The 11458-nt window shown below is 40.1% G+C and overlaps 1 protein-coding gene across 5 annotated transcripts in view; it reads right to left on the bottom strand.

Moving 5' to 3' along the window:
* ELP1 (elongator acetyltransferase complex subunit 1) overlaps nt 1–11458 on the bottom strand; it is a 69349-nt gene that overhangs the window by 47913 nt on the left and 9978 nt on the right. For all 5 annotated transcript variants that reach the window (XM_017876678.1, XM_017876679.1, XM_017876680.1 and 2 more), the window contains 5 exons: nt 9822–9907; nt 5938–6034; nt 5499–5589; nt 4261–4384; nt 2950–3043 (listed from right to left, as the gene is read on the bottom strand). In XM_017876678.1, coding sequence (XP_017732167.1) covers nt 2950–3043; nt 4261–4384; nt 5499–5589; nt 5938–6034; nt 9822–9907 — 492 coding nt within the window. The remainder of the gene's footprint in view (nt 1–2949; nt 3044–4260; nt 4385–5498; nt 5590–5937; nt 6035–9821; nt 9908–11458) is intronic.

Here is an 11458-nt window from a genome sequence, read left to right as displayed (position 1 = left end):
ACAGTCTCACTCTGTTGCCCAGGCTGGAGTGCAATGGTGTGATCTCGGCTCACTGCAACCTCCAACTCCTGGGTTCAAGCAATCCTCCTGCCTCAGCCTCCCGAGCAGCTGGGACTACAGGTGTGTGCTACCATGCCTGGCTAAATTTTTGTATTTTTGGTAGAGATGGGGTTTCACCATATTAGCCAGGATGGTCTCGATCTCCAGACCTCGTGATCCGCCCGTCTCGGCCTCCCAAAGTGCTGGGATTACAGGCTTGAGCCACCGCGCCCGGCCAATCTTTTCTTTTTCAAAGGACCCTTCCTGCGCAGCCTCTTCTCTAAAATAAGAAAAATAATAATTGCCAAAAAATAGCTTTCCATGCAGATACAATGTCAAGAATCAATAAGGTAAGAAACACATGTTTATTTTCCTGTTTTTTTCTATTTTCAACTTTTATTCATGTTTCTTTCTTCTTTCTGTTTTTTGTTTTTTTTTTTTTGACACAGAGTCTCGCTCTGTTGCCCAGGCTGGAGTGCAGTGGCGCGATCTCAGCTCACTGCAAGCTCCACCTCCCAGGTTCATGCCATTCTCCTACCTCAGCCTCCCGAGTAGCTGGGACTATAGGCATCTGCCACCACACCCGGCTAATATTTTTTTGTTTGTATTTTTAGTAGAAACAGGGTTTTACCGTGTTAGTCAGGATGGTCTCGATCTCCTGATCTCGTGATCCGCCCGCCTCAGCCTCCCAAAGTGCTGGGATTATAGGTGTGAGCCACTGCGCCTGGCCTATATGTTTATTTTCAACTGTACTTCCAAACTTTATGATCATGATGGAAGGCTACTAGGACAAAGCATTCTTTTAGTGGGTTTTCTCATGAAGATTTAGGAAGAAGATAACTTGGCAATTAGTTTAAAGGATTAAAACACTCAATCCAAGATCTAGACTAGCATCATTGTGTTGTATTGGGCTTAAGATGCTTATTTTCTTTCAGGTGCTTTGCACACATTTACGTACCAGGCTATCTGGGTATTAACCCTGATTCAGCTGCCCGAAGAAGATAAGCATGCAATTATCCTTCCAACATCTATTAAGTAAGACTTAATCATGCCAAAACCAACCTTTACTAACCAGATGACACATATAAATTAAGACCTTAGTTATATTAGGAATTATGTTTATATTAAGAAATATTAGTTATATTAAGGAATTTATTTTCTCAATCTCCTTGCTCACTAATGTTTAACTTAGTGATCACCGCAAATATAACCTAGTCTCAAACCGCATTATTACAACACTTTGTTAGACCACATGCTGATGTTCTGTAAGCACAGATGTTGTGATTGTTCTTGTGCAATGTGTGTGTGTGTATATATATGTATATATATATACATGTTTTTGAGATGGAGTCTCACTCTGTCACCAAGGCTGGAGCGCAGTGGCACGATCTCCGCTCACTGTAAGCTCCGCCTCCTCTGGTTTCACACCATTCTCCTGCCTCAGCCTCCCGAGTAGCTGGGACTACAGGCGCCCGCCACCACGCCCAGCTAATTTTTTTGTATTTTTAGTAGAGATGGATTTCACCATGTTAGCCAGGATGGTCTCAATCTCCCGACCTCGTGATCCACCCACCTCGGCCTCCCAAAGTGCTGGGCCCCCAAAGTGCATGAGCCACTGCGCCTGGCCCATACCTATACTTTAAAAAAAAAAAGAGATCATTGCTATACTGAGATACATACATGAAAAAACTAGAAGACAAGAAAATTTGAATAGCGATTATTATGCAGTGGCAGAACGATGAGATTTCTTTTTTCCTCATCTTCATTTTCTAACATTTTCAAGTATTATTTCATACTTAAAACCACACACTTATACATTTTAAAAGCTATAAAAAATATTCTTTCCTTTTATATTTAATCTAAATCTTTCACATCCACAGAATACCTGTGGTTATTGTTTTTTTCTGTGGTAATACCATCCACTAGGGAAAGCATGTGATGACTTATAACAGTTAATTTTATTGTGTCAACTTGGCCAGGCTATGGTGCCCAGCTGTCTGCTGAAACTCTAGATGTTGCTGTGAAGGTATTCTGTAGATGTGATTAATATTTATAATCGGCTGACTGTAAGGAAAGCAGATTATTCTCCATAATGTGGGAGGGTCCCATTCATTCAGCTGAAGGCCTTCAAAGCAAAAACTGAGGCTTCGCAGAAAAGAAGAAATTCCGCCTTAAGGCTGTAACAGAAATCCTGCCTAAGTTTCCAGCCTGCCCTACAGATTTCATACACAAGACTGCAACATCAATTCTTACCTGAGTTTCCAGCCTGCCAACCTGCCCCACAAATTTCAAACTTGCCATCCCCTACATTAGCCAATCTTTTAAAGTAAATCTATCCACACTCTATTACTCTCTCTCCCTCCCACCCCATCCTGTTCCCTCTCTCACTGTCTCTCTCTATAAGTACAGTTGATCCTTGAATGACACAGGCTTGAAGTGCATAGGTCCATTTATATTCATATTTTTTTTCAATGAATACAGTCAGCCTTTCATTTTGTGGATTCTATATCCGCAACCAAATGCACATCAAAAATATGGTACTTCAGGAATGCAAAACTCAAGTATACAAAAGGCTGACTTTTCATATCTGAGTGTTCTGCAGGGCTGACTGCAGGACTTGACCATGTGTGGATTTTGGTTTCCATGGGCAATCCTAGAACTAATTCCCCAAGAATACTGAGGGACGAATTATATGTATGTATTACTTCTGTTTCTCTAGAGAATCCCGATCAATACATGACTGAAATCCACAATCAATCAAAACCTAATCACCCCCATTTCCATCTACCTACTTCAGCATCTTTGATTCTACTAAGGGACTAACTAGAAGGGATGAAGGAAATCCCAATACCTGTCTACTTTCAACTACGTTCTATGGGGCAGAAGGCTGGGGTACTATAGCTGTCTTACCATAGGTTTTCAGAATGGAGTTTTCTTCTCTCTGAAGGTCTTCCAGCCAAACTGCAAGCACAGAGGAATCTGCATTCCAGAGCAAGTCATTTACCTAGGAGGGAAAAAAGATCTGTCATTGGCTTTCAGTTATGGATTTACTTCCAAATCTTTATAATCAAATAACCCCACTACCTGAGCTCATCCCTAGCTGTAAATTACTAATTTACAGAGGCATTAAACAAATCTGTAAAATATGTCATTATTATGTAGAGGACTTAAAAAAAAGAAATACATAAAAGAGACTTAAGAAACTTAACCAAATACAAGGTGACATTTTTAGAAATCAGAGAAATTTGAATATGGACTGGGTGTTAAACAACACTGAGGTAAGATGTAATAATGGAATTATGGTTATGTAAAGAAAAATGTCCTTAACTGTTAGAAATAAATATTGAAAATATGATTTCTAGAATTAAAACTCCAGGAAATAAAAATATATGTAAGTATGTGTATGTATAGGCCAAAGAGTTGTAGATAGATGAAAACAGTTTTGCAAAATGTTGGTATCTACTGAAAGTGAGTAATAGTTACATGGGAGTTCATTAAATTTGTCTCTCAACTTAAGATGTTTAAAATTTTACACAGAGATACCATTTGATGTGTTTTCACTTCAGCCAAGGATCTTAATGGTATACAAACCGCTTAAGATTTAAATGTTATAAATGAAAAGCATCTTCATTACTGGAAAAATTACGCTTTTGTCAAAATAAACAATAAAACTAGCATTTTATTTCCTATTTCTGTTTTATCTAAGGTGGGGAGAAATGTTATGAGTTGCAAAATCGCTGGAAAACAATGTATCTTTTATTTAAAAAGAAAATCAGTTCTAAGAAACCACCATTTTTACTATTTACTCTAAAGCTTCTATTTATATATCCATATCAAATATAAATCCCCTCTATAGACCAGGCGCACTGGCTCATGCCTGTAATCCCAGCACTTTGGGAGGCTGAGGCGGGTGGATCACCTGAGGTCAGGGGTTTGAGACCAGCCTGACCAACATGGAGAAACCCTGTCTCTACTAAAAATACAAAACTAGCTGGCTGTGGTGGTGCATGCCTGTAATCCCAGCTACTCGGGAGGCTGAGGCAGGAGAATCGCTTGAACCTGGGAAGTGGATGTTGCGATAAGCCGAGATCGTACTATCGCACTCCAGCCTGGGCAACAAGAATGAAACTGTTTCAAAAAACAAAACAAAACAAAACAAATTCCCTCTATAGCTGTGGAAAGTCCTCTACATTTGAGGACGAAACAAACTCAGGCACTTACCTTAACCTCATCTTTGAGGAAGGGAAGTGTGAAGTGTCCATGAAGGAGTCCATTTTTCTCAAAAAACACAATATCCTGCTGGTTGGGTTTATCTTGTGTAGATGCAATCAAACTGCCTGAGGGTCTTAAAGCAAGCTCAGAGTGTTACAACATCCAAAGCTTCTCTAACTAAAGACAGCAAACATGAATGAATGAATGAATGAATGAATGAATGAATATCTTTATCTAAGGAAGTTTTAAATCCCATGTGTCCCTTGTCTCTTGGCAAGCGGTTCATCCCATTGTGGGACTGTACTTGCCAGAGGAAAGAGTGTCTTTCCTATTTTATACAGAGGCTCCATTTGCCTACAAAGCCTTATATATTTACACTGCATTTGGATGACTTTAAAAATAATAAGTTATCTAAACCATTCCAGGTATAATGTCCTAAAAATCAAAATCTATTTCTCCTTCAATTATATGACTTCAGCAAATATTCTATGCTCAGCTAGGTCTTTTTTAAGATTTCTCCAAACGCTGAAAACATCTTAAATGCCTCATCTTATTCACATTTGTCTCCAGGGTTTTAATTCAAATACATTTCTCTTCTGCTCTATCATACCACACTATTCAGGTAACTGGTGGGAAACAAGAGGTCTACATACAACAGATACCACTGAAACAGCGGAGATACATCTTCTATCTAAAATCAGGCAGCCACATATGACAGGCAAGTTGTGACCTGCACAAGGGTACTGGGCCAAGGAGGAGAAGAGAAGGAAAGAGGGGGATCTGAATCCAGCCTGCATGTTCCTTGGCAAGCAGATCCTCTACTATGGGAATTTTGTGCCAAGGAAGGAGGCTCTTTCCCTAATTTCCACAAAAGCTCCATTTGCCCCATAGAGTCTTGCAAACTGGGCCTTCCCTTCTAAACACCATTTTCTGCTCTGTATAATGGCTTCATATACACCCTGCCTTAAAACCACAGCCTTTTAAGAATTAGGAATGCAAAATATATGGGGCCTTGGAATGATGGAATCTGTGAAGAAGCGTAAAATCTACTATTCAAGTTGAATTCAGACTTCAGAGAATAAAAAAAAAAAAAAAGAAGAAACAAAGATAGATACAGGCTTACAACCAAATGAAGAAATGTAAAAATCCTTTTGTGTTACACAAACATCTGTATCATCTGTATCAATGGGTACCACCACCTCTACCCTGGTTCCAAGAATTTCTCTAAGGTTTCTTCTCCCACTCACTTCCAAGCCAGGGCTGGTCCCAGTCCTGCCACAGGCTCACTGGTTGACTGCAAAGCAAACTCTCGGTTCCATACTCTGACCTTCCGAGCCCCTGTATGGGAGTGGAGTCAAACACACACACACACTTAGAACATTATGATGAAAGTTGTCAAATCAGAACTATTCAAACACCTTCCTTACAAATAAAAAATGCCATGGTTTTACACAGCCAATTAGATTAATCTCGTTAAAAATTTCTGTCCACCAGGTAGGAGGATGGACCAGATGACCTCAAAGGACTCTTCTAATTCTTAACTCTAAACTCATTTCACATTTAAATCAGTACATCCTTGCCTCGTATGTATAATTAATACCTTACTCAAAGCAAAAGAAAGAAAATTTTCCTTAATTTTAATAAGATTTTTTTTTATTGTTGTTTAACTGCAATATATTTCCATACCTGTTTCTGGACAAACAACACTCACAGCAAAAAACTGTCCATCCCCACGCCAGGTAACTTGAGGTCTACGATCATCCCAGGGCAAAGCAGACTCATGCTAAAGAGGGGAAGAAACACCAACATTACTGGCGGACCTTAAGTATCCCAGAATCAAACAAGCCTCACACCACTAGATACAGATCTTTTGTACGAGGTTTAAGCTACCTTGAAAGCCTGCCTCTAGAATCAGAAACCATCCAAGGGTTGGTTCTTCTAACCCAGAAATCATCAAAAAAGAGAAAAAAAATGTAAAACAAACAAAATCCTCCTTTGGGCATTAAAAAAAAAAAAGAAAGTGGCCTCTGAGAACAGCAAAAGAGGAAAAGAGCTACAGATCTAGATCCTGAATATAATGAGCTAAGGAACCCATCAGGTAACTACAAGGAAACAAGTGTTCTGTTTGTCCAACAGGGTAGAGTTTTGTTTAAATATTGTGTAAGCTTCACAACAGGGCACAGATGAGTTAAGATGTAAAGAAGGTGAATAGGGAAGAGCCACAGAGGTGGTAAAGGCAGCAGCAAACAATGACAAAAACATGGAAATGTTTTCATTCTGCAGCATGACGGGAAGAAACGTCTCCTCCAGGACCACGTGTATCTCAATCCTGAAGCCAACTCTACTGGGTGGGAGACAGATGACCACCTGGGCATTCGTCATCATATTCTAGTAACAGCCTAATAATTCTGCTAGTACTGTACTACAGTCTGCACCGTAGGGAATACATAGGTAGCCTAACAAAATTTATTCTCAATGAAACTGTCCTATGGTATAGAAACCAAACCTCCTTTAGTGAAGGGTTAAGGCCTGAAATAGGCGTTATATAAAATGGAACTGGAAATGACTGAGGACAGAAAACGTAGATGGCAGGCAGGGTATTATTGAGTCATCTATTCTAGAAGAGTAGCTCATAGAAATTTCTACATATAATTATGCTTCCATTTGTTCAGGCCCAACCCTTGATATCCTCCTCAATTCCTCTCTCTCACCTACTAGTTTTTTTTTTGAGAGAGAGTCTTGCTTTGTCGCCCAGGCTGGTGTGCAGTGGCACAATCTTGGCTCAATGCAACCTCCATCTCCCAGGTACAAGCGATTCTACTGCCTTAGCCTCCCAAGTAGCTGAGATTACAGGCATCTGCCACCATGCCTGGTTAACTGTTGTATTTTTAGTAAAGATGGGATTTCGCCATGTTGGACACGCTGGTCTCGAACTCCTGATCTCAGGTGACCTGCCCACCTTGGCCTCCCTAAGTGCTGGGATTACAGGTGTGAGCCACTGTGCCCAGCTAAACGCAACCTCTTGAATCAGTGTTACTGGGCACTAGGAGAGCCCAGACAGGGAACAGACTGAGGACTAGAACAACACAACTTAAAAAAATCAAAGTAAATTACGCTCACATGAAAGTACTCATGTCTGACTACTCCACGGATTTTTGTTTTCTTTTCTGAAGGGTAGCTGTGAACTTTCAAACCAAGACGAGGCCCTAGAAAGCCTTTAGAAAAAGTTCAGGAAAAAAAGCTAGAGTAGTTTACTGGATAGTACATTAGATAATAGGATGCTCGGGGGTTTTTTTCCGCCATTACCTAGATCATCCTATATCACTAATAAATCCTAATTTTGGCAATACTAGGTAAGTCTTACTCTAGCAGGTACCAGTAGTAAAAATGCCATCTCCTCCAGAGTTTAACAAAGTATGGAAAACTGCCTTATTCTCAATACTACCATAGATTCCCTTAAAGTACTATTTTTAAACACCTTTACTGGGATATAATTTACATTTCATTAAGGTTCACCCATTTGAATTACACAATTCAATGGGTTTTTTCGTTTGTTTAAACTCAGTGATAAGAATCAATGTTTTTAAAGTATATTTACAAAGTTGAATAGCCATCACCGTAATCTAAATTTTGAGCATTTTCATCATCCCAAAAAGAAACCCCATATCCATTAGCAGTCACTCCTTCCCTACCCTACCCCGCAGCCCTACACAACCACTACTCTACTTTCTGTCTCTGTGGATTTGCCCCTTCTGGGAACTTCATACAAATGGGATCATACTATATGTGATCTTTTATGACTGGCTTCTTTCACTTAGCATAATCTATGGGGTTTATCCATGTCATAACACGTATGAGTAAAGTACTACTTTTAAATCAGAAATATATGGTCTTAGAAAGCTGCCGGACGCAGTGGTTCACGCCTGTAATCTCAGCACTTTGGGAGGCTGAGGCGGGCAGATCACGAGGTCAGGAGATTGAGACCACCCTGGCTACCACAGTGAAACCCCGTCTCTACTAAAAATACAAAAAATTAGCCAAGCGTGGTGGCAGGCACCTGTGGTCCCAGCTACTCGGGAGGCTGAGGCAGGAGAATGGCGTGAACGTGAGAGGTGGAGGTTGCAGTAAGCTGAGATCACACCACTGTACTCCAGCCCGGGTGACAGAGCAAGACTCCATCTCAAAAAAAAAAAAAAAGAAAAGAAAAGAAAAAAAAAAGAAAGTTGTAACATAATTTACTTGTTGCTTGCAGCAAGAAAGAATATTCAGATCGCACCAACTATTTACTTGGTCAAGTTTCTGTTTAGTCATGGATACCTTTTAAGTCCTTCCGCCAAAAAAAGAAAATCACTTAAAAATCAGGGGGACAAGAAAACCACTCGTCCAAAGCTGGGCATTTATAGTGGATCACCCCAAAGAAACAAGGCTGTGTCTGAAAACACTTACTCCATGTTTCTGCCCTCTAATAATCCTTTACTGTTCTAGTAAGTCAACGGCCTTCAGAATGTTAAATTAGACCCCCTATGCATATTTTACTCACTACATAGTTGTTTTGAAATGAAACTATGCTTTAAAAAAAAAAAAAGAGTTTCAAAAGTTATTTGTCTACTAAAATAAGAGCAGCAACTACTATTTGAGTGCCTAGGCTGTGCTGATGCTGTGGTAGCTGTTTTATATGTTATTACCCACTTATCTCAACCCTTGTAAGGAGACATTATGTTGTCCACTTTACAGAGAATACTGAGGCTCAGAAACGTTAGGAAACTTCCCTGCCAAGGTTTCATAGCTTCTAAATGTTATGAGGATAATGTAATCTGTACTTTTCTAACAGAGACATACACTGCTCCTGGGGGTACTTGGCAGTATGCCAGAGGGTAAATACGGCACATCTTCTTGGGGCATTAATTTTACTCAAGGGTAATACTTTTCAGTTCATATTGTATATATTAAAATAAAATATAAGAGTTTAAATGAATTTAATGTGACATGCACACTTCCCCAGGTGCCCCAAGAGTTTGCACTCTTCTTGTGTCCACATACCTCTGCCCTCAAGGGCTGCCTACATTAGAAGATTAAGACATACTGCCTTGAGTCATCGAGACATCATTATATGGTCTTTAGAATTTTCTAATCCAGAAGTAAGGAAAACAAAGAGTTTCATCCAATAGAATAAGAAAAATATCTAATATACACATATATGGGAGAAGTATGAGAACATGCATGTGAATGGAGGATGGCAGCTCTCTCTGGGGAGGAAGGAGAGGGACATCGGGATGGGATACACAAGGGATTTCCTTTGTCTGTGATGTTTTATTGTTTAAACTGGGTGATGAATATTGGTTATAATTATTTGCTACCATGATAATAAATCACAAAGCAACTTGGCAATAACAAGGAAAAAAAGGATCTTTCTAGGGGGACTCATTTCCTGAAGGCTCTAGGCAGTTTTACTAAAGCAGAAGAGAACTGTTCATTACTGGCATCTAAGTGGACACAACAGAATTCCTGGTAGGTGGCAAACTTACATTTGTTCCAGTCAAGGCTCTTTATCCATCAAACCACAAACTTACCATTTGCATCTGAAAAGCCGCTTGTCTGCCTTCTGATCCATGGAACTGTGTCTCCTTCCTGCCCCATCCAACAGTGATAAACTTGCCTAGGGAACAATTGGCAAGACAACCAATAAGCTGCATGAAATGAAACAAAAAGTTTCACTGCTATTCTTCACGAAGTTAGTCACTGGCAATTACTCGGGTCCTCTAAGACCTCTCAATAAATTGACCAGCAGTCAGTATTTGAGAAACCTATGTTTCAGGCTGGCGTGGTGGCTCATGCCTATAGTCCCAACATTTTGGGAGGCTGAGGCAGATGGATCACTTGAGTCCAGGAGTTCAAGACCAGCCTGGGCAACATAGGGAGACCCCCATCTCTACAAAAAGTATACAAAATTAGCTGGACATGATGGCACACACCTGTGCTCCCAGCTACTCAGGAGACTGAAGTAGGAAGATCACTTGAACCCAGGATTTCAAAGCTGCAGTGAGCCATGATTGCACTATTGCACTCTCTAGCCCAGGTAACACAGAGAGACCCCCATGTCAAAACAAACAAATAAACAAAACCCATTTCATATTATATGCAGCAGTGATTTTGAAGAATTTAAAATGCACTTCCTTATTCTGGAAAGCATTTTACTGCCATCTTATGTATTCCAAGTTTCTTTGATGACACAAGTCAGGGATCTCACCCTCACCTTATAAGTAAGAATGAAACATGAAGAGTTTACAAAATATGTCCGGAACATAAAACTCCAAGACGAGAACTGGGAATAAAATTCTGATTGCAGGCTCCTCACTGGTGACAGAGGGACTGCAGGTCACAAAATAGCTTCTCACATAGACTTAAGAGATTGAGACCCTCCCTAACGGTGGAGCCTAAAGTTTGAACACAGGTCTTCTGCCTTCCAGGCTGACTGGTGTTCTTTCTAGATCATAACGCTTCTCTTACATAAACTATAAAGGCAGAGTTGCTGAAACAACGCAACCCTTCTGTTCCCAGAGGTAGGATCCATCTGAAGAGGCACAACAAAGATGGTCCTGAAAGCATCACCCAATCCAGGATCCAATACTTTTCTCCTGCCATTGATTCTGATTCTGATGAAGCAGGGCTGTTTGCAATTCCTATAAATTATGGTCCATATGACCATTTCCTTTCTGCTCACATCCAAGCATTACAGTACCTCAAAGCATAACTTGCTGCTGCATACAAATGGTAGTGACTATCCTGGTGCAAACCCCCAGGCTTCTATCTGCAAGTTTCCACAGAAAGATTAAGGACCAAGGAGTGAAGAAAGAGAACTTTTCCAGTGGAAGACAAGAAATGATGGGGTTATAGCAGGGATTTACAAAACTACAGCCTACATCTGCTTTTACAAACAAACGTTTACTGGACCATAGCCGTGCTTATGTATCATGTAAAACTTTCACACCTCAATATTAGAATTGAGTAGTTGCAACACAGATCATATAGCCTGCAAAGCTGAACATATTTATGACCTAGCCCCTTTTCAGAACAAGTTTACTGACCCCAGAATAGAGGAAAAATATTCAACACTCCATAGAATGATTCTTTTTTTTATTTTTGTACTGAGAAACACATTTCTGAGACCTAAGACTTGGACTACATTTCCTTTGATTTACTGCATTAG

Source organism: Rhinopithecus bieti, unplaced genomic scaffold (assembly GCF_001698545.2).
Source record: "Rhinopithecus bieti isolate Rb0 unplaced genomic scaffold, ASM169854v2 scaffold_9663, whole genome shotgun sequence".
NCBI lineage: Eukaryota > Metazoa > Chordata > Mammalia > Primates > Cercopithecidae > Rhinopithecus > Rhinopithecus bieti.
The sequence above is the reverse complement of the archived record's forward strand: the minus strand, read 5'-3'. Positions and strand labels throughout refer to the sequence as shown.